The sequence below is a fragment of the Cherax quadricarinatus genome, chromosome 25 (assembly GCF_038502225.1).
Source record: "Cherax quadricarinatus isolate ZL_2023a chromosome 25, ASM3850222v1, whole genome shotgun sequence".
In the NCBI taxonomy this organism is placed as follows: Eukaryota; Metazoa; Arthropoda; class Malacostraca; order Decapoda; family Parastacidae; genus Cherax; species Cherax quadricarinatus.
Window position 1 is genome coordinate 2,954,663 of NC_091316.1, and position 24,116 is coordinate 2,978,778.

Consider the following 24,116-nt stretch of genomic DNA (forward strand, 5'->3'; position numbering starts at 1 on the left):
GTGGTGTTGCAACCTCCCTACACTACTGGCAGTGGTGTTGCAACTTCCCTACACAGCTGGCTGTGGTGCAGCAACTTCCCGACACCATTGGCAGTGGTGCGGCAATTTCCCTACACCACCGGCAGCCCGAAACTGCTGCTTGTGCAGCAATTTACAGCGATGTACAACGCTTACAATGTCGCGCACTAGCCATCGTTTACATATTACACAGTGCCTCTGTCAGAGCAAGTGCCTCTGTAAGAGCAAGTGCCTCTGTAAGAGCAAGTGCCTCTGTAAGAGCAAGAGCCTCAGCAGTGTTCGGCCCACTGGAATTATCTCCCTTCACAAATAGAATTTTATGCTAGTTTGTAGTCTACAGTGAGGGACCCAGGTTCCCTTCACACACTGCTGGTGTTCACTGCCCAGGTTCCCCTCACACACTGCTGGTGTTCACTGTTCAGGTTCCCCTCGCACACTGCTGGTGTTTACTGCTCAGGTTCCCTTAACACACTGCTGGTGTTCACTGCCCAGGTTCCCTTAACACACTGCTGGTGTTCACTGCCCAGGTTCCCTTAACACACTGCTGGTGTTCACTGCCCAGGTTCCCCTAACACACTGCTGGTGTTCACTGCCCAGGTTCCCCTCACACACTACTGGTGTTCATTGCCCAGGTTCCCTTAACACACTGCTGGTGTTCACCGCCCAGGTTCCCTTAAAACACTGCTGGTGTTCACCGCCCAGGTTCCCTTAACACACTGCTGGTGTTCACCGCTCAGGTTCCCTTAAAACACTGCTGGTGTTCACCGCCCAGGTTCCCTTAACACACTGCTGGTGTTCACTGCCCAGGTTCCCTTAACACACTGCTGGTGTTCACTGCCCAGGTTCCCTTAACACACTGCTGGTGTTTACTGCCCAGGTTCCCTTAACACACTGCTGGTGTTCACTGCCCAGGTTCCCCTCACACACTGCTGGTGTTCACTGCCCAGGTTCCCTTAACACACTGCTGGTGTTTACTGCTCAGGTTCCCTTAACACACTGCTGGTGTTCACCGCCCAGGTTCCCTTAACACACTGCTGGTGTTCATTGCCCAGGTTCCCCTCACACACTGCTGGTGTTCATTGCTCATGTTCCCTTAACACACTGCTGGTGTTACAGCTCATGTTCCCTTAACACACTGCTGGTGTTCACTGCCCAGGTTCCCCTCACACACTGCTGGTGTTCACTGCCCAGGTTCCCTTAACACACTGCTGGTGTTCACTGCCCAGGTTCCCTTAACACACTGCTGGTGTTCACTGCCCAGGTTCCCTTAACACACTGCTGGTGTTCACTGCCCAGGTTCCCTTAACACACTACTGGTGTTCACTGCCCAGGTTCCCTTAACACACTACTGGTGTTCACTGCCCAGGTTCCCTTAACACACTACTGGTGTTCACTGCCCAGGTTCCCTTAACACACTGCTGGTGTTCATTGCCCAGGTTCCCCTCACACACTGCTGGTGTTCACTGCCCAGGTTCCCTTAACACACTGCTGGTGTTTACTGCTCAGGTTCCCTTAACACACTGCTGGTGTTCACCGCCCAGGTTCCCTTAACACACTGCTGGTGTTCATTGCCCAGGTTCCCCTCACACACTGCTGGTGTTCATTGCTCATGTTCCCTTAACACACTGCTGGTGTTCACTGCCCAGGTTCCCTTAACACACTGCTGGTGTTCACTGCCCAGGTTCCCTTAACACACTGCTGGTGTTCACTGCCCAGATTCCCTTAACACACTGCTGGTGTTCACTGCCCAGGTTCCCTTAACACACTACTGGTGTTCACTGCCCAGGTTCCCCTAACACACTGCTGGTGTTCACTGCCCAGGTTCCCCTCACACACTACTGGTGTTCATTGCCCAGGTTCCCTTAACACACTGCTGGTGTTCACCGCCCAGGTTCCATTAAAACACTGCTGATGTTCACCGCCCAGGTTCCCTTAACACACTGCTGGTGTTCACCGCTCAGGTTCCCTTAAAACACTGCTGGTGTTCACCGCCCAGGTTCCCTTAACACACTGCTGGTGTTCACTGCCCAGGTTCCCTTAACACACTGCTGGTGTTCACTGCCCAGGTTCCCTTAACACACTGCTGGTGTTTACTGCCCAGGTTCCCTTAACACACTGCTGGTGTTCACTGCCCAGGTTCCCCTCACACACTGCTGGTGTTCACTGCCCAGGTTCCCTTAACACACTGCTGGTGTTTACTGCTCAGGTTCCCTTAACACACTGCTGGTGTTCACCGCCCAGGTTCCCTTAACACACTGCTGGTGTTCATTGCCCAGGTTCCCCTCACACACTGCTGGTGTTCATTGCTCATGTTCCCTTAACACACTGCTGGTGTTACTGCTCATGTTCCCTTAACACACTGCTGGTGTTCACTGCCCAGGTTCCCCTCACACACTGCTGGTGTTCACTGCCCAGGTTCCCTTAACACACTGCTGGTGTTCACTGCCCAGGTTCCCTTAACACACTGCTGGTGTTCACTGCCAAGGTTCCCTTAACACACTGCTGGTGTTCACTGCCCAGGTTCCCTTAACACACTGCTGGTGTTCACTGCCCAGGTTCCCTTAACACACTACTGGTGTTCACTGCCCAGGTTCCCTTAACACACTACTGGTGTTCACTGCCCAGGTTCCCTTAACACACTACTGGTGTTCACTGCCCAGGTTCCCTTAACACACTGCTGGTGTTCATTGCCCAGGTTCCCCTCACACACTGCTGGTGTTCACTGCCCAGGTTCCCTTAACATACTGCTGGTGTTTACTGCTCAGGTTCCCTTAACACACTGCTGGTGTTCACCGCCCAGGTTCCCTTAACACACTGCTGGTGTTCATTGCCCAGGTTCCCCTCACACACTGCTGGTGTTCATTGCTCATGTTCCCTTAACACACTGCTGGTGTTACTGCTCATGTTCCCTTAACACACTGCTGGTGTTCACTGCCCAGGTTCCCCTCACACACTGCTGGTGTTCACCGCCCAGGTTCCCTTAACACACTGCTGGTGTTCACTGCCCAGGTTCCCTTAACACACTGCTGGTGTTCACTGCCCAGGTTCCCCTCACACACTGATGGTGTTCACTGCCCAGGTTCCCCTCACACACTGCTTGTGTTCACTGCCCAGGCTCCCCTCACACACTGCTGGTGTTCACTGCCCAGGTTCCCCCTCACACACTGCTGGTGTTCACTGCCCAGGTTCCCCCTCACACACTGCTGGTGTTCACTGCCCAGGTTCCCCTCACACACTACTGGTGTTCACTGCCCAGGTTCCCTTAACACACTGCTGGTGTTCACTGCCCAGGTTTCCCTTACACACTGCTGGTGTTCACTGCCCAGGTTCCCCTCACACACTGCTGGTGTTCACTGCCCAGGTTCCCCTCACACACTGCTGGTGTTCACTGCCCAGGTTTCCCTCACACACTGCTGGTGTTCACTGCCCAGGTTCCCCTCACACACTGCTGGTGTTCACTGCCCAGGTTCCCCTCACACACTGCTGGTGTTCACTGCCCAGGTTCCCCTCACACACTGCTGGTGTTCACTGCCCAGGTTTCCCTCACACACTGCTGGTGTTCACTGCCCAGGTTCCCCTCACACACTGCTGGTGTTCACTGCCCAGGTTCCCCTCACACACTGCTGGTGTTCACTGCCCAGGTTTCCCTCACACACTGCTGGTGTTCACTGCCCAGGTTCCCCTCACACACTGCTGGTGCTCACTGCCCAGGTTTCCCTCACACACTGCTGGTGTTCACTGCCCAGGTTTCCCTCACACACTACTGGTGTTCACTGCCCAGGTTTCCCTCACACACTGCTGGTGTTCACTGCCCAGGTTTCCCTCACACACTGCTGGTGTTCACTGCCCAGGTTTCCCTCACACACTGCTGGTGTGCACTGCCCAGGTTTCCCTCACACACTGCTGGTGTTCACTGCCCAGGTTTCCCTCACACACTGCTGGTGTTCACTGCCCAGGTTCCCCTCACACACTGCTGGTGTTCACTGCCCAGGTTTCCCTCACACACTGCTGGTGTTTACTGCCCAGGTTCCCCTCACACACTGCTGGTGTGAACTGCCCAGGTTCCCCTCACACACTGCTGGTGTACACTGCCCAGGTTCCCCTCACACACTGCTGGTGTTCACTGCCCAGGTTCCCCTCACACACTGCTGGTGTTCACAACTCAGGTTCACTTAACACACTGCTGGTGTTCACTGCCCAGGTTCCCTTAACACACTGCTGGTGTTTACTGCCCAGGTTTCCCTCACATACTGCTGGTGTTCACTGCCCAGGTTCCCTTAACACACTGTTGGTGTTCACTGCCCAGGTTCCCTTAACACACTACTGGTGTTCACTGCCCAGGTTCCCTTAACACACTACTGGTGTTCACTGCCCAGGTTCCCTTAACACACTGCTGGTGTTCACTGCCCAGGTTCCCTTAACACACTACTGGTGTTCACTGCCCAGGTTCCCTTAACACACTACTGGTGTTCACTGCCCAGGTTCCCTTAACACACTACTGGTGTTCACTGCCCAGGTTCCCTTAACACACTACTGGTGTTCACTGCCCAGGTTCCCTTAACACACTACTGGTGTTCACTGCCCAGGTTCCCTTAACACACTACTGGTGTTCACTGCCCAGGTTCCCTTAACACACTACTGGTGTTCACTGCCCAGGTTCCCTTAACACACTGCTGGTGTTCATAATTGCAATGATAATAATAATTGTAATAATTAAAAATAATAATAATAATAATAATAATAATAATAATAATAATAATAATAATAATAATAATAATAATAATAATAATAATAATAATTATTATTATTATTATTATTATTATTGTTTTTTTTTCATTTTTGTCTCTCTTATTTCTGTTTTTTATCTTATTTTTTCTTTGACGTTATTCACAACCTTCTTGCACACCAATTCTTCCTCTTCTTCCTCTTTCTCATTCATTTCCTCATCTTTCACTTCTGTTTACCGCCCTCTTTATTTCTCATCCTCTTGCTGTTGCTTCTGTTGCTGCTGCTGCTATTCCTGTTGCTACTGTTCCTGTTGCTTCTGCTATAGCTGCTGATTCTTTTGCTGTTCCTGTTGCTGCTGTTGCTGCTGTTGCTGCTGTTGCTGCTGTTGCTGCTGTTGCTGCTTTTGCTGCTGTTGCTGCTGTTCAGGCTTTTATGGGTATAAATGTCTCTAATATTTTAAGGCAAATTTAATACACACCAGGAAAGTCTATGATGATGATGATGATGATGATGATGATGATGATGATGATGATGATGATGATGATGATGATGATGATGATGATGATGATGATGATGATGTGTGTGTGTGTGTGTGTGTGTGTGTGTGTGTGTGTGTGTGTGTGTGTGTGTGTACTCACCTAGTTGTACTCACCTAGTTGAGGTTGCGGGGGTCGAGTCCGAGCTCCTGGCCCCGCCTCTTCACTGGTCGCTACTAGGTCACTCTCCCTGAGCCGTGAGCTTTATCATACCTCTGCTTAAAGCTATGTATGGATCCTGCCTCCACTACATCGCTTCCCAAACTATTCCACTTACTGACTACTCTGTGGCTGAAGAAATACTTCCTAACATCCCTGTGATTCATCTGTGTCTTCAGCTTCCAACTGTGTCCCCTTGTTACTGTGTCCAATCTCTGGAACATCCTGTCTTTGTCCACCTTGTCAATTCCTCTCAGTATTTTGTATGTCGTTATCATGTCCCCCCTATCTCTCCTGTCCTCCAGTGTCGTCAGGTTGATTTCCCTTAACCTCTCCTCGTAGGACATACCTCTTAGCTCTGGGACTAGTCTTGTTGCAAACCTTTGCACTTTCTCTAGTTTCTTTACGTGCTTGGCTAGGTGTGGGTTCCAAACTGGTGCCGCATACTCCAATATGGGCCTAACGTATACGGTGTACAGGGTCCTGAACGATTCCTTATTAAGATGTCGGAATGCTGTTCTGAGGTTTGCTAGGCGCCCATATGCTGCAGCAGTTATTTGGTTGATGTGCGCTTCAGGAGATGTGCCTGGTGTTATACTCACCCCAAGATCTTTTTCCTTGAGTGAGGTTTGTAGTCTCTGACCCCCTAGACTGTACTCCGTCTGCGGCCTTCTTTGCCCTTCCCCAATCTTCATGACTTTGCACTTGGTGGGATTGAACTCCAGGAGCCAATTGCTGGACCAGGTCTGCAGCCTGTCCAGATCCCTTTGTAGTTCTGCCTGGTCTTCGATCGAGTGTATTCTTCTCATCAACTTCACGTCATCTGCAAACAGGGACACCTCAGAGTCTATTCCTTCCGTCATGTCGTTCACAAATACCAGAAACAGCACTGGTCCTAGGACTGACCCCTGCGGGACCCCGCTGGTCACAGGTGCCCACTCTGACACCTCGCCACGTACCATGACTCGCTGCTGTCTTCCTGACAAGTATTCCCTGATCCATTGTAGCGCCTTCCCTGTTATCCCTGCTTGGTCCTCCAGTTTTTGCACTAATCTCTTGTGTGGAACTGTGTGTGTGTGTGTGTGTGTGTGTGTGTGTGTGTGTGTGTGTGTGTGTGTGTGTGTGTGTGTGTGTGTGTGTGTGTGTGTGTGTGTGTGTGTGTGTGTGTGTGTGTGTGTGTGTGTGTGTGTGTGTGTGTGTTTGACTCAAACAGTTAATTCCTTAATAAAGTTTCAACCCTATCGACTGCTCGAGTGTCATTAAGGTTACACATCACCTGCTCTAAATATGTATCACAGGTATCCCAAGACTCCTCACGGGTATCCCAAAAACAAACACCTAAGACAGCATTCATCCCTGAATTTAATTCTAATATCGCTGATCTCCCCCAATTTTTTTAGACAGATTTATAATTAAAATTGAATTTAAAGCAGAAGTTTTTAAATGTAAATTACCCCAGCGGAGCCATCCTCATAAATTCACTGTTTCACTGTATTCATTGCAGTGAGAGGTAGGAGCGTTCCAAGGATTTTTTTGCAGTGAAAAAATTAATGTTGTTTTTATCCTCGTGTAAATGTCTTGACAGTGACAAAGCGTCATTGCTGGAAGCAGCGTCAGTGTTGAGTCGGGAGGTAATTACTGGAAGCAGCGTCAGTGTTGCGTCGGGAGGTAATTACTGGAAGCAGCGTCAGTGTTGAGTCGGGAGGTAATTACTGGAAGCAGCGTCAGTGTTGCGTCAGGAGGTAATTACTGGAAGCAGCGTCAGTGTTGCGTCACGAGGCAGTTACTGGAAGCAGAGTCAGTGTTGCGTCACGAGGCAGTTACTGGAAGCAACGTCAGTGTTGCGTCAGGAGGTAGTTACTGGAAGCAGCTCCAGTGTTGCGTCACAAGGTAATTCTCTAAACCAATTCCGTTGTAGTGTAACATGTAATTTACAGTATCTTGCTGTGTTGCCATTGTAGTGTAACACTGTGTACCCGAGTCATGGTGAACACCACCGTGAATGTACAGTGTACAAACTGTACACACATTGAGAGATACTGTTCTCTCAGTGTATATTACTGGACGGAGTCTGGCTTCAGGAAAACCAGATGAGACATAAATTCAGTGGAGTATGTTACTGAAAGGAGTTTGGTTTTAGGAGAGCCAGGAGATTAATACATCCCTGGAGAGCCACTAACCGAGTCATGGCTAGTTGCTTCTTCTCGGTCATTGGACTTGGTTAATTACGCTCTTGGACTGCTAATCATGTGATGAAGATCAGGTGAGTAATTAGTGCATTAGACTGAAATTTCTCGACCGCAGGAGGGTCATGAAGGCTCAGATTCCTGTATTTACCAGCATAAAGAATGATTTTAGACCTAAGATTGACATGATACACATACACACACACACACACACACACACACACACACACACACACACACACACACACACACATTATGTTAGAATAATACAATATCTTATTGCGTGTGATGTAAAACTGAAATTGCAAATCAAGAGCTAAATTCTGATGCCGACTCTGTACTGCTCTGGTCTTGCAACAGCAGGCACCGAGGGTTCAATTCCCTGCACTCCCTGCAAAACATTTGTTCCTCTTTACCATAAGACGAACATTTATATTTTACATAACTTGTAAAACAGTGAGAAATATTACGAAATGTATCATTGACCGGATAGTGGGTCAGGTAAGACGACTGGAGCAAGAAGCACGAGACAAGAAGGAGCAAGAAGCGAGGAACACGAGACAAGAAGGAAGAAGCAAGAGACTATGAGCTACCATTTTGTGAATATGATCTGAGGACATCCTTGAAGATTGACGATATGTGTATATATATATATATATATATATATATATATATATATATATATATATATATATATATATATATATATATATATATATATATATATATATATATATATATATATGCAAAACAACCACTCTGAAAGAATAGAGAAATTCCAAGCGCTTTCGTGACTACTCACATGTGAGTAGTCACGAAAGCGCTTGGAATTTCTCTATTCTTTCAGAGTGGTTGTTTTGCATATTTTGAAATCACCTGTTTACTGTGATCTTATTGCATATATATATATATATATATATATATATATATATATATATATATATATATATATATATATATATATATATATATATATATATATATATATACTGACAAATGCACACACATTGATTTCATTAAATGTTAATCTGAAAAACATATTGCAGGTCGGGTGGTTACCCTGCAGTCTAGTGGAAATTGATTAATCTACTGGTAGAGTGCGATTGATATTTCAGCTTCTCGTGATGCAGACGACTGACGCTGTACAAGACAGAACCTAAAATGAGATAGAAGGAGGAGGAAAAAGAAGAAGAGAAGGAGGAGAAGAGAATAACAATGACATTTCTTGTAGATGTTATTATCACACACAACAACAATAACAGCAGCAGTAGACAAAAAAAAAAAAACATTCATCCTCGGCTGGGTGTCACCCAGGACTCAGGAACTTATTACATTCTTCAAATTCAATCTCGTCACTGCAGCATCAATGGCTGAAGAGCCAGATGAATAACAACACATATTCTTCCGCGCACTGAACCCGGCGTTCTCCAATCGGGCGTTCTCAGAGGGGCAGATCCATGACAAAACATAACTGATCAAAAGTGGTCATTGAGATGCGCGTCTCTGGAACAGTGTTGTATCTCAAATGAATTCGGATTTTCCAGCAAGGAGAGACGTATATGTAAATCTTCTTATACCTGTTATCACTGTTCACCTGACAGTAAATAAGTACATGGGTGGAGATAAATGATATAAAATACCAACACGATGGAAAAATAGACACAAATGTAGTGTAATGTGATCCTTTATTGGCTACGTTACGCCCACACAGTGGGCGATCTGTTTGTGACTTGATAAAGCCACCTGTGTGGGCGAAATATAGTCAATAAAGAATCGCATTATATTGCATTTGTGTCCATTTGTTTTTCCAGGAAAATGGGTGTTGCCTGCTTTGGATCGCATCCTGGGCAGGGCAAAGCTTCTGGTAAAGTTATTTTATACCTACTGTCCCTATTTACCTAGCAGTGCGGCATCCTGCATCCTGCTAGCATTTATTTATTTATTTATTTTTATTTATTTATTTACAATTTGAGCATACATACAGAGGTACAAAAAAATACAGATAAGAGCAGCATGCCAAAGCCACTTATACTATGCATAGCATTACGGGCTGGCTTAAAATTAACTAAGCAATGATGAAATCAGTGATAATACATTATTGTAAACAGATAACTATAAAGCACAAATGAGTATTACAAAGACAGGTCATATGGTTGCATGCATTGTTGTACATTCAGTCGTATGGAGTATTCTGTTAGGGAGTGTATTTAAAAAATAATAAAGTTAGATTGGGTTTTAGGTTTAACATTTATGTGATATAATTATGTGAGAAACATTTAAGACATACAATTTATAAGGTTCAGTTATTCAGTATTTATTTGGTTTTGGGTAAGTAAGTGATCTTTGAGAAGAGACTTGAATTTATAAACAGGTAGTGTTTCTTTTATATTTACAGGTAATGAATTCCAGATTTTAGGGCCTTTTATGTGCATTGAGTTTTTGCATAGTGTGAGATGGACACGAGGAACATCAAAGAGTGATCTGTGCCTTGTGTTATGGTCATGTGTTCTGTTGAGGTTGGCAAGGAGATGTTTGAGGGGAGGGTTAATATCAGAGTTAAGTGTTCTATGTATGTAATAGGTGCAGTAATAAGTATGGATGTTTTGTATGGTGAGTAGGTTTAGTGTATTGAATATTGGTGGAGTGTGCTGCCTGTAGTGAGAATTTGTTATCATTCTAACTGCAGCCTTTTGTTGGGTAATTAGTGGTCTGAGATGGTTAATTGTTGTTGAGCCCCATGCACAAATTTCATAGGTGAGATAGGGGTAAATAAGAGAGTGATATAGGGCCAGGAGGGCTGACTGTGGAACATAGTACCGTATCTTCGATAGTATGCCTACAGTCTTGGAAATTTTCTTAGAAATTTGTTGTATATGTGTATGAAATTTGAGTCTATTATCAAGGTGGATTCCTAAGAATTTTCCCTCTGTTAGCTTTGTGATAGGTGATCCGTTTATTATTATGTTAAGAGGGACATCTGTAGCTCTGTTACCAAACTGAATGAAGTAGGTTTTGTCAATGTTTAGTGTAAGTTTGTTAGTCCTCATCCAGGTAGATATTTTCTGTAATTCGGTATTTACAGTATTGGCTAGCGTGACTGGGCTCGGGTGAGAGAAGATGTATGTAGTGTCATCTGCAAAAAGTGTGGGTTTGAGTAATTGCGAAGCATTTGGAAGGTCATTTATGTATAGGAGAAAGAGAAGAGGGCCAAGGACACTTCCCTGTGGGACACCAACTGTAATTGGTTGCGCAGAAGAGTTTGCCCCATTTGCGTACACATATTGGCTTCTGTTGCTGAGGTATGACTTGAGGTAGTTGAGGGAGTGCCCTCTTATACCATAGTGTGACAATTTTACGTGGAGCAAGTCATGGTCAACTGTATCAAAAGCTTTACGTAAGTCAATGAAGATCCCCAGTGGGACTTCTTTTTTCTCTATTGCAGTGTATATATGTTCTAGCATGTGTATAATAGCATCATTAGTATTTTTATTAGGCCTGAATCCAAATTGGCAGGGGTTGAGTATGTTTTGGGAGATAAGGTAGGAGTAGATTCGTTTATGAATTAATTTTTCGAAGATTTTTGAGAGAGGGTGTAAGTTGGATATTGGCCTATAGTTATTCAACTCTGTTTGGTCTCCTCCTTTGTGGATCGGGGTGACCCTTGCTATTTTGAGTACTGTAGGGAAGGTGGAGGATTCAATGGATTTGTTAAAGAGTGTTGCAATGATTGGTGATAGCACTTGCGACACTTTTTTGTATATAAAGGGTGGTAAGGTATTTAAATCTCCTGCCTTGTTTTTTAGTGCGTTGATAATAAGGGAGACTTCGTATGGGTTAGTCGGAGCTAGGAACAGTGTGTTCGGGTAGTTGCCGGTGAGGTAGTCATTTGGTGGGGTATCTGAGCTTGGGATTTTATTGGCAAGGTTTTGTCCTATAGTGGAGAAGAAATCATTGAGTCTGTTTGCTGTTTCTGTTGGTGGGAGTTGGGGTTCATCTGATTTTGCTAATTTTATTTCGCTATTTCGCGATATCTTTTTTGTTCCCAGAATTTCTGATAGGGTTTTCCAGGTCTTTTTTATATCACCTCGTAAGTTGGATAATCTGTTCTCATAATACAATTTTTTTGCCCTTCTTATCAGGCTGGTTAGGATTGACGAGTAACGTTTTGTTTGGTCTCTGGTTATGTGACCCATTCTGTACTGTTTTTCATATTGGTGTTTTGTATTTATGGATTTGAGAATGCTGGGTGTTAGCCAGGGACTGTTCAGTCTCTTAGCTGTCATCTGTTTAGTTTTTTTAGGGCAGTGCTTGTTATAGAGGTATTGGGTCTTTTTTAGAAAATTATTAATACATTCGTCAATATCTGTATAGATTTCTAGCTCAGTGTGCCAATCAATGTTTGCTACTGCTGTTGTGAAGTTATTAATGGCTGCCTCATTGTGAAGTCTGAAGGTGACTTTAGTAGTGTCTTGGGGTAGTTTACCAAGAGTTGTTATGAGGAAAGTAGGGTAGTGGTCTGTGGTATTATCTGTAATTATGCCTGATTTTAAAGGGGATATGGTGTTGGTCCAGATGTGGTCAAGTAGGGAAACACTAGTCTCTGTAACTCTTGTAGGTTTTGTTACTGTTGGTAGTAGCATACAGTTACTCATTGTGTTTGTGAATTCAGTAACGTGTGGGTCCTGGTCTTGCAGGAGATTTATATTGAAGTCACCTGAGAGTAGTAAGTGATCTTTGTTCATGCGTGCATCAGTTATCATACTTCCTAGGTTTTGACTAAATTGGCTAATGTTTGACTGTGGAACTCTGTAGATGTTTATCAAGTGAGAGGTTTTTGTAGGTATTTGGATTTGAATTTAGCTATTATATATTCCCCATGTTCATCCCTTGTGCAAGTATTAGTGATACATTCTAGTTGGTCTGAGTAGTATATGGCTGTGCCACCCCCTTGTTGGTCTGGCCTACAGTTGTGTATGGCTGTGTAACCAGGAATGGCATAGACATCTGTACTATCAGGCTTTAGCCAGGTTTCAGTTAGTGTAATGATGGACATATTGGCATGTAAGGAATTAAGTAATGCTATGAGGTCATCGTAATGCTTGCTTAAAGATCTGATATTGTAGTTAAAGATAGTTATGTTGTTGTTGGCACTGAGAAGTGCCTTTGATTGTTCTGCAGTGTAGTAATTACAGTAACTGTTTGATTCATTTAAGTCATTAAATAAGAGGTTGGTATCAGGATCAATGATTGTAATCATAAGATTTGTAGTGAATCTATAGTTAGAATTAAGTATAAAACAAAGTAAATAGTCTTAAGCTAAAAAAAAGCACCTGAATTATTTAACAAATGTAAAATAATGAGCTAAGGTAGTTTTTTTTTTTTTTTTTTTTTTTTTAAGCTAAAATAATGGAGACAATATAAAAGGGACTAATACAAATAAAGTGATGATCAAATAATGGAGCTTGGGAATATGATAGTAGGTAGTACTATAAAGGTAATTTTTTAAAGTTAGAATTATAGTATAAAATTATAATATAAAAGGGACTAATATAGGTTGTGGTGAACAATAAAGTGGTAATCAAATAAATGAGCTTTGGAATATAATGGCAAAATTGTGAACTTATTCTACTTTAGCACCTGAGAATAGCACCTTGATTATTTTAACAATTGTGAATATATAAACTAGGGTAGTTATATAAAGCTAAAATAAAGGAGAAAATATATAAGGGACTAAAATTAAGTAATGGTAAACAAAGTTAAATGGACAGACGGTAGGAATTATAATATAAACTTATAATATAAAAATACAATTTGAAATGGTACTTGCAATTGCACTAGAGTCTGGTATAGGTTGTTGACAAGATCAAGATTATAACTATATTTAAATTGACAAAATAAAATTCACAATTAAAGTGCCAAAAGAATAATAGTAAAAAAATAACAATGGTAATGTCTTGGTTATAATATGATAGTAAGATGGTAGACAGATAGTAAATGTGGTATTAAAACAGGTAAAGGTAATTAGACAAGTAATGGTTATTAAATGTCAAAAATGTTAAGAGTAAATTGAAATTTTAGTAAAAATGATAATTATTAATTTTAGTAAGTAATATCAATTGATAGTATTTAAAAAAAATATGAGGTAGTAATATGGACAGAGAAAGTATCAATTCAGCTAATGTTTAAGCGAACAATAGTAAATAACAAAATCACATAAGGTGACTTATGCTTACTAGTAAAATTACAAAATGAGGTAGTTGATTATTTAATTACTAAGAGATTGAACAATGAAATTTGAACAATAATGGAGCAAAACATACACTACACTACGTAGACTTTTAAGTTGGACATTGTTTAGTTATTCTCTGTAAGATTAGTATCCCTGAGAAATCGTGATAGATCATTCTCGTTCGTGATTGTGTACAGTTGACCTACATTTGTTTTCCTAACAAGAATTTTCCCATCCCGTGTGAAGCATTGGTGTATTGTGTCATTATTCTCCCGCTTAAGTTTTCTGACTCTATACAGGAGGTTCTGACGTTTTTTGGTGAGACACTCGTTTATGTATACCTCTTTCTTTACTTTAATAGATGCAATAATTAAGTCTTTTTTCCTGTCATGTGAGTGGAATCTAAGCATAACACTTTTTCTACCATGGGATCCTAGTAACCTGGCTTCTTTTATTTCAGACTCTGGTACAATAACACTTGTTTGGTCCTTTATGATCTACAGAGTAATTTCTTTACTGTTTGTTTGGTTCATATCACTGGGAAAAAGTGGACTGTTAACTATTACTGCGTCCGATAGTTTATCTTGTTCAGTTTTATCTTCTTGGAGAGCAAAGTAGTCACTGAACTGGTTATCTAAGTTGTTCTTCCATTCTTTTACTGCTTCTTCAACCTTTGTATTAAGAGATATTATTTGTTGGGTATGGCTATCTATGACTGTTTGGATGGTCTTGTCACAGTTAGTCATTCCTGGTGTTGTTAACTTTTGTTCAAGACTGAGGATTTTGTTCTCGAGTTGTGTCATCCTGGTGTCTTGTTTTGTTAGCGTCTCTCGAAGATTCATATTTTCAATAGCTAAGTTGGAGATGCATGTCTTTAGGGTATCTGGATCGTTGGTCATACCTGAGAGACTACTTGGTAGGTTGAATCCGGGGAAGAGAGGGGAGGATGGGCTGGTGGCAGCCATGTTTGTTGTTATTGTTGTGGTGTCGCCTTGAGTGGTGGTGAGTGGGGTGGTTGCTGGGCCGGCGTCCTCCTGGCTACACTTGTTGAATAGTTGATTTTTCGGTGTTTTCTTGCTGGCCTTGGTGCTGTTTCCTCTTAGATTGCGCCTCATAATACTACAGGAATTGTTGTAGTTAAGAAGAAGTTGTAGTATACAAAGCTTAGGGCTACGTTGTTCGGCTGGCAGCGGGGTGTTGCTTTCGGTTTGTGTGCAGTCTTCCTTTGATCTCTATTATTTTCGATTTGTAGGTTTCACTGTTGGTAATCTTTGGTCATTCTGGGTGCTACGTTGGGTAGTGCAGTTTTGCTTGTAACTAGGTCATCATAGGAGCATTGGTAGCTCTGGTAGTTGGAGAAAAGTACGGAGCTTGGAAGTCGCTGCTGCCGCTGCCGCTGCATCTTAGATATTAATAATTTATATCAGCACTAAGCATACCTCAGAGTATGCTGGGGTTCACATGAACAAAGGCTGAGTAACATCTCTTGGGTTGCACATTCAGCCGAATTTAAACTGTCCAAACGTAGATCTACATTTTCACGCGTAATGCCCCGACTTTGATTTTCTCCATAACAAAGCATGTAAAAAAAAAAAAAACGTAGATCTACGCTCGGACAGTTTGGACAGTTTTTACAAAAAATGAAGATATACTTGCTCGACGAAAGATATCTCTGTGTAAACAAGAGAAACTGAGTCTCGTGCCTGCAACAGTCACACCTAAAAAACTTGTTTTTCTTATCTGATTACTTGGTAAGGAGATTTACTGGACTGATATATATATATCCTCTCCAGCACAAAGCTGTGTGTGTGGAGAATGAATCACGATTTTATTTCACGCTTATGAGGCATTAAATATTTTCTGATCTATGAGCCAGCAGTATTGACGATGTCATGTCACTAGTGGGGGAGTTTAGACGAAGCTAAGTCACTAGTCACTGTGATCTAACTGTTCGTTTTTTTTCCTCGACGATGATCTTGGCTTCGTCCTGGTTTAAAATTTACAGCGGAACATCTACCTGCCTAATCATTTTTATTCTCTAGATGCACTAAACCTGTATGGGTGGTTCAAAGCAAGAGTAATGGACGCTTGATCCTCCACACACACACACACACACACACACACACACACACACACACACACACACACACACACACACACACACACACACACATACACACACACATACACAGGTGAGAAATTTTGACACAAAAAAAAAATGCTCTCAAAAATGAACAATTGAAAAACGGAGAAACAAGACAGCAATAAAGGTGACACAAAGAAGAAATTGTTAAAAATTTTAAGAGTTCCGAGATCAAAAGGTAACTCAGTGCTCTAAACAATGAAAAAAAATACTACACAGTGAGAGGAATTGTGATACTAGGGCAGAATGTAACGCCATTAGCAATTGTGATACTAGGGTACAATATAACGCCATTAGGAATTGTGATACTAGGGTACAATATAACGCCATTAGGAATTGTGATACTAAGGTACAATATAACGCCATTAGGAATACTGATACTAGGGTACAATATAACGCCATTAGGAATTGTGATACGAGGGTAGAATATAACGCCATTAGAAATGGTGATACAAGGGTATAATGTACTGACATTATGAAATTCATGGGAGAGTGCTGACCCATCATGGTTCCCACAGCGTGTGTGGAACGTGAGACAGTCAGGCTGGATCACTGGAAGGTCTGGTGTATGTTGAAGATTAAAACACCTGTACAATAGTTGGGTATCTTTATTGATGAAATGTATCTCCTACACAGTAGACTACTTCAGTCAAATACAGAGGCATCAGGTGTAGTGGTGAAATAAAGATGATGTAATTAATCCTTCAAGCTTGGAAAAAAAAGTATTTGAGGTGGTCAGTCCCTCAACCTGGAGAAGAGTTGAGCTCCATGGAGCTCAACTCTGAGGGACTCACCACCTCAAATACTTTTTACCAAGGTTGATGGACTGATTACATCATCCTTATTTCACCACTACTACTACTACTACTACTACTGCCTCTGTACTTGACTGAAGACGCCTACCTGTTGCACAGGTGTCTTAATCTTCAACTTGTCGGTATTTTATACTATTATCAACAACAGTTGTATGTTATCCAGAGAGAATATTTAAACTGAATAACTCTCAGCTGTCTTGCATGACTGTTTTGCATGACTGTCTTGCATGACTGTCCTGCATGACTGTCCTGCATGACATTCCTGCAGGACTGTCCTGCATGACTGTCTTGGTAGAGCAACGCACAATACCGATTGAATGTAAATAATGTGAAACGTTTTTATATTTAAATTCCACAACCAATTTCATGTGTCTTAGTTACACAGGAGAGGAATGACTGTAGGCATCACATGAGGAATGACTGTAAGCATCACATGAGGAATGAGTAGTTACCATACCTAGCATCTTGATGACCGCCTTGTTCCTGGAACCATCATTGGTAGAGGAGCAGTTGTGTGAGCCGATAGAGGGCACCGAACGAGCCAGACGCGACGACTTCTTGAGCTGCAGAGCGATACACACGTAGAGCACCGTAATGAGCAGCATCGGAGCCACGAAGAACAACACTGACGAGATCTCGAAGACAAACTTGAAGCGCTTCTTGATGTAACAGCCGGACGAATTGGGGTCGTCCTTGCCGTCAGGGGTCTGTTCGTAAACTATTCCGTACTGGATGGCTATAGGGACGGCGCAGACTGTCGCAACCACCCAGATAACGGCGATGGAGCGGATGACACGACCCAGCTGTGACATGGTGTGCGAGCGAAGCGGGTGGCAAATCCCGATGTAGCGCTCGACGGTGAAGGCCGCAATGGTCAGAATCGAGGCGTTGGTCGATATCTCGGCCGTAAAGCCTCGGAGGAAACAGAACTCTTCGCCGAAGATGTAAGGTTTGCCCCACCACAAGAGGTACATCTCGTCGGGCATACCGAAGGCCAGGAGCAGCAGGTCGCTGATTGCCATACTGAAGAGGTAGTAGTTGGTAGCAGTGTGCATGATACGGTTCCTGACGATGACGACGCAGGTGGCTACATTACCCAGTACTCCTGTGATGGTGATAAGTACATAGATGACTGTCATGGCCACTATCATTGTCTTGTCGTGGGGCAGCGCGTCTTTTTCGCTCTCCTCACTCAGCGTCACGTTGGTTTCCGGCGTCACCACGTCTGTGGTGCTGGGGGGGACGAGCGTGGTGACTAAGGTGGTGAAGAGCGTCACCACTTGTGTGGTGTCTGTGGCTGTGGTGGTGAGGGTTGGGGGAGATGTACTCATGTCTTGAGTACTCGTCTCCATCACAGTGTCGTTCATCTCCTCCATGACTCAACCTGCAGAGTACACAAATAAAACTGTTAATCTCTCACCTTAACAAAACCCTCACCAAATTTTCTTCTCTGCATCGCTGTATTTTCCCCTATAAGCTTTGCACAGTTTAATATTAAAAAAGCAAACAATAATCACCGTAAGTGACGAATCACTGTGGAAAAGTAAGATATATGTTCTCTCTTATTTCAAAGAGTCTTTCTTTAAACAAGACATTACCGTTTATTTTTATAATTAATATAGCAGTTGTAAGAACTTCCTTTGTATACCACATAAAAATATACCAAATTAATGCTGGTTGCTGTAGTGACAAAACTAATTAAGTCTCTGGACGTATTTATAATATCAGCAGATGCCATAAACTTGGATGATGTCCACCATCACATAGTTAATGTAGAAAAACGCTGTAGGAGTTTTAAAATTAAATTCGAAAGAACATTCGTGAATATTTCCATCTTATGTGGAATACAGAACGATCTTGTCACTCGTTAGTGTGTGCTGGATAGTGGCTCTCACCTCCTTTTTCTCCCTAGCCTTGATTACTTCCCAGGATGCTCCAGACGCAAGAGGCGGGTGGCAGCAGCAGCAGGTCGTGAAGGGTGGCATCCCTCGTCAGGTAACAGTGCCATAACGCTGGGGTTAATCAGATGATGATGCACAAATAACCCTCACACATAAGAGAGGAGCTTACGACGACGTTTCGGTCCGACTTGGACCATTTATAGTCACACTAACAAAAAGGAGAAAAGGAGGGAGTATATATAGGCCAGCAGACAGGGACGGGACAAGAGAGGTAGTAGGAAAGGACGAAGAAAGGTAGTGGTAGAGGAAGTAGTAGTAGTAGTGGAGTCAGTCAAATACTAAGGAAGAGAAGCACTGAAAGGGAGCTAGCGACCCACAGAAGGTAAGAGCAAGAACACAGAGGGGGGAAATAATAAAGGGCAAATACCCAAGGCAGAAGAAAGAAAACCCAAAGGAGAAAGAGAAAAGGGGAAGAGGGAGAAGGGGAAAAAAGAATCAGGTTAAGTCACGGGTTTTCTGAAGTTTGGAGCATTTTACAATGTAATGGGAAAGGTAGGCATCTACAGAGACAAAGTCAGGACTAAGATTCATACAAGGAAAGTTGTGTATAAGGGAGGATTCAAGCAGACGGCGACTGTGAAAGTTAGAAGTAGGATAGACAGTTTTAGCAGAAGACCAGTCAATAGGATGACTGTGATCTCTGACGTGACAGAAAAGAGCATTGTTGGTGTCGGCAAGTCTAACACTACTTTTGTGCTCTCTGAATCTGTCAGAAAGAGAACGGGCAGTTTCGCCAAAGAACTGGAGAGGACAGGAGGAACAAGAAATAGAGTAGACACCAGGAGCATCTATAGAGGGAGAAGAGGTATATACTAGATTGGTGCGAAGAGTGTTAGTCTGGCGAAAAGTAAGTTTGATGTCTAAGGAACAGAGAGTTGTTGAGATTAGAAAGACTGGAAATGTAGGGAAGGCAGAGGACAGGAGAGTTCCCAGGATTAGAGAGTTTGGGAGAGAAGAAAGTCCTTTTAGCACGTGAGAAGGCAGAGACTATGAAATGGGAAGGGAAGCCAAGACGGGAAAATGAATTATGAAGAGTGAAAATTTCTGACTCAAGGATCTGAGGATCAGCAATGCAGAAAGCACGGAGAAAGAGGGAAATAAGAACACTTTTCTTGACAGAGGAAGCATGATCAGAGAAGTAGTGAATGTACATGCCACTGTGGATAGGCTTGCGGTAAACGGAAAAGGCAAAACCTGTATCTGAGCGGTGGACATAAACATCAAGGAAAGGAAGCAAGGAATTAGATTCCCATTCAGCTTTAAACTTAATGGAAGGGGCAAGATTATTAAGAGCATCAAGAAATGGTTGGAAGAGACTGGAGTCATGAGGCCAAAGAGCAGTACTCCTCTTTCTTAGTATTTGACTGACTCCACTTCTACTACTACTACCTCTACCACCACCTCTCTTCCTCCTTTTCTACTACCTCTCTTGTCCCGTCCCTGTCTGCTGGCCTATATTTACTCCCTTCTTCTCTCCTTTTTGTTAGTGTGACTTTGTAAATGGTTAAAGTCGGACCGAAACGTCGTCGTAAGCTCCTCTCTTCTGTGTGTTGTTTATTTGTGTATTGTTCCAGTTACGGTATTGTGTCTTTTTCTGTAACAGATGATGGTGTGCTCAGTGGCTCCTCGGAGGCGCTGTTGCAGACGTGTAAGTGGTGATTGCTCTAGCTCTATGACCGGGGCGCTGATGATTGTTGTCTTTCAATCACTAGAGTGCTTTGCCGTACCTCGCTTCCTAGAACAAACTCATTGTTGTTACTCTTTGTCAGAAATTCCTCTGACAGGAGTCTTTGTCATGTCTCAGTGAAAGTTATGGAACTATATCTGGTCTGGTTACTCACATGTGAATTGAATTGTTGGGTCTGTTATTTCTGGAATATTTACCAATAAAAATACCGGACGCGGCAGTATTTGCCTTGGGGCTGGTGTGGTGGTAGTGCCAGGAGAGAGTGATTTCTAAGGGGCAGAGTCGCCTAGAGGAAGGTGAAGGGAAAAGAACTGTTTCTTATTATGGGTTCTATCACGCCCATACAGCCAATATTCTCATTAGTAAGAGTGGCGCACTTACCCAGTGCACCACTGTCTGTAAGGTTGTAGTCTCTCTCTCTCTCTCTCTCTCTCTCTCTCTCTCTCTCTCTCTCTCTCTCTCTCTCTCTCTCTCTCTCTCTCTCTCTCTCTCTCTCTCTCTCTCTCACACATGCAACCCCGTCACTTATCTACCTTTGTTCCTATCTTTTTTTTTTCAAAATGTTCCTCTATCCTCTCATTCGTCCTCGATCGTCTTTCTCTCTCCACTTTTCCGCAGCAGCTTCCTTCACTACAACGCTCGCAGTTACTGTGATACGAGTCTCCTGGAAGACGGTTCAGAGTGGTTGAAAGCTTGGAATACCAACACCGTGAGATCAATCTCCATTCCAGAGGTCTTCTGCGAGAGATAGAGATAGAGACAAAGAGAGAGATGGTTCATCACAGCCCTAACCTGCAATTGATGGTTGCTGGGGTGGAATTCTGGTCTTGTAGAATTTTGCTTGTGTTTACTGCAGACAGCCTGTCAGTAGAAAGAGATTTGACTGCAATAGTAATATATATATATATATATATATATATATATATATATATATATATATATATATATATATATATATATATATATATATATATATATATATATATATATGCAAAACAACCACTGTGAAAGAGTAGTGAAATTCTAAGCGCTTTCGTGACTACTCACATTGTCAAGGAACAATGTAAGGTTGATGCATGCAGGGGATGAGATGAAAAGCTGTAAGCCTTCTCCCTGAAAGCTGGCTGCCTTGGATCAAAACGTCTAGTGCAACCTGGACGCCAAGGTATTGTCCAGTGTGGTGAGATTGTATAGCACTGCGTACCTTGTTCCAAGGTTCGTAGGTTCGAGTCTCCTTCAGCCAGAGATCAGTGTTTGTGTATATTTCGCCTGCTCTTGCGAATTCCTTGCATATATATATATATATATATATATATATATATATATATATATATATATATATATATATATATATATATATGCAATAGAATCACAGTTAAGAGGTAATATCACCATATGCAGACCAGCCATTGTTTAAATATATTTAAATATATGTATTTGTGTGTACACAACACCTCTGTATGTGTGTGTACGCTACCCTATACATAAATATGCATGAGTGTAAATACTGTCATAAACAGACAAGGGTATGTACACTACATCATACACAGACATGTACACCTGTACACTTTACACTTGTATGTTCCAGCATTTGATCAAACGTTCACCAACCTAGAAAAATCGAGTGGTTCTCAAAACCAGTTTTTCCAAACCATTACAGGAAGGAGCTAAAGAGATTTTTCACTCAGAATCAAATGACCTCGAGAGCAAAGCATCAAAATCCAATTTTAATGATGAAATGCTGATCGTTACACAGAAATTCTCGGGTATTTATGAAGAAGTAAAGCCCGGAGCGTCATTTTTCTTGGTGGGGAGTGGAGCAGGGTAAGGCAGGCGGGAGGTTTGTCCAGGAAGAGATGGCTGGGGGAGAGAAGAGACAAGCAATGAACCAAAATATTGGAGAGGGAGGAGATGCTGGAGGGATAGAGTTAACATTGATACAGGTGGTTGAAGGTTTTTGTTCTCGTAGTGGTTGTTAGTAGTGGTTGTTAGTAGTGGTTGTTAATAGTGGTTGTTAGTAGTGGTTGTTGGTGGTGGTTGTCAGTAGTGGTTGTTAGTAGTGATTGTTGGTGGTGGTTGTCAGTAGTGGTTGTTAGTAGTGGTTGTTAGTAGTGGTTGTTAGTAGTGGTTGTTGGTAGTGGTTGTTGGTGGTGGTTGTCAGTAGTGGTTGTTAGTAGTGGTTGTTAGTAGTGGTTGTTAGTAGTGGTTGTTGGTGGTGGTTGTCAGTAGTGGTTGTTAGTAGTGGTTGTTAGTAGTGGTTGTTAGTAGTGGTTGTTGGTAGTGGTTGTTAGTAGTGGTTGTTGGTGGTGGTTGTTGGTGGTGGTTGTTAGTAGTGGTTGTTAGTAGTGGTTGTTAGTAGTGGTTGTTAATAGTGGTTGTTGGTGGTGGTTGTTAGTAGTGGTTGTTAGTAGTGGTTGTTAGTAGTGGTCGTTGGTGGTGGTTGTTAGTAGTGGTTGTTGGTGGTGGTTGTTAGTAGTGGTTGTTAGTAGTGGTTGTTAGTAGTGGTTGTTAGTAGTGGTTGTTAGTAGTGGTTGTTGGTGGTGATTGTTAGTAGTGGTTGTTGGTGGTGGTTGTTGGTGGTGGTTGTTAGTAGTGGTTGTTAGTAGTGGTTGTTAGTAGTGGTTGTTAGTAGTGGTTGTTAGTAGTGGTTGTTGGTGGTGGTTGTTAGTAGTGGTTGTTGGTGGTGGTTGTTAGTAGTGGTTGTTAGTAGTGGTTGTTAGTAGTGGTTGTTGGTGGTGGTTGTTAGTAGTGGTTGTTAGTAGTGGTTGTTAGTAGTGGTTGTTAGTAGTGGTTGTTGGTGGTGGTTGTTAGTAGTGGTTGTTAGTAGTGGTTGTTAGTAGTGGTTGTTGGTGGTGGTTGTTAGTAGTGGTTGTTAGTAGTGGTTGTTAATAGTGGTTGTTGGTGGTGGTTGTTAGTAGTGGTTGTTAGTAGTGGTTGTTAGTAGTGGTCGTTGGTGGTGGTTGTTAGTAGTGGTTGTTAGTGGTGGTTGTTAGTAGTGGTTGTTGGTGGTGGTTGTTAGTAGTGGTTGTTAGTAGAGGTTGTTAGTAGCGGTTGTTAGTAGTGGTTGTTAGTAGTGGTTGTTATTAGTGGTTGTTGGTGGTGGTTGTTAGTAGTGGTTGTTGGTGGTGGTTGTTAGTAGTGGTTGTTAGTAGTGGTTGTTAGTAGTGGTTGTTAGTAGTGGTTGTTGGTGGTGGTTGTTAGTAGTGGTTGTTAGTAGTGGTTGTTAGTAGTGGTTGTTAGTAGCGGTTGTTAGTAGTGGTTGTTAGTAGTGGTTGTTATTAGTGGTTGTTGGTGGTGGTTGTTAGTAGTGGTTGTTAGTAGTGGTTGTTGGTGGTGGTTGTTAGTAGTGGTTGTTAGTAGTGGTTGTTAGTAGTGGTTGTTGGTGGTGGTTGTTAGTAGTGGTTGTTGGTGGTGGTTGTTAGTAGTGGTTGTTAGTAGTGGTTGTTAGTAGTGGTTGTTGGTGGTGGTTGTTAATAGTGATTGTTAGTAGTGGTTGTTAGTAGTGGTTGTTGTTGGTGGTTGTTAGTAGTGGTTGTTAGTAGTGGTTGTTAGTAGTGGTTGTTGTTGGTGGTTGTTAGTTTGTTAGTAGTGGTTGTTAGTAGTGGTTGTTGGTGGTGGTTGTTAGTAGTGGTTGTTAGTAGTGGTTGTTGGTGG

General features: G+C 42.8%; 1 protein-coding gene across 3 annotated transcripts in view; it reads right to left on the reverse strand.

The window, feature by feature from the left end:
* LOC128690036 (pyrokinin-1 receptor) overlaps positions 1-24,116 on the reverse strand; it is a 243,610-nt gene that overhangs the window by 17,336 nt on the left and 202,158 nt on the right. Inside the window, exon 1 of one of the 3 annotated variants that reach the window (XM_070088563.1) lies at positions 17,272-18,488. In XM_070088563.1, coding sequence (XP_069944664.1) covers positions 17,272-18,190 — 919 coding nt within the window. In that variant the 5' untranslated portion in view covers positions 18,191-18,488. Of the gene's footprint in view, positions 1-17,271; positions 18,491-24,116 lie in introns of those variants that run through there. The other 2 variants (XM_070088562.1, XM_053778555.2) reach the window with 2 other exon arrangements.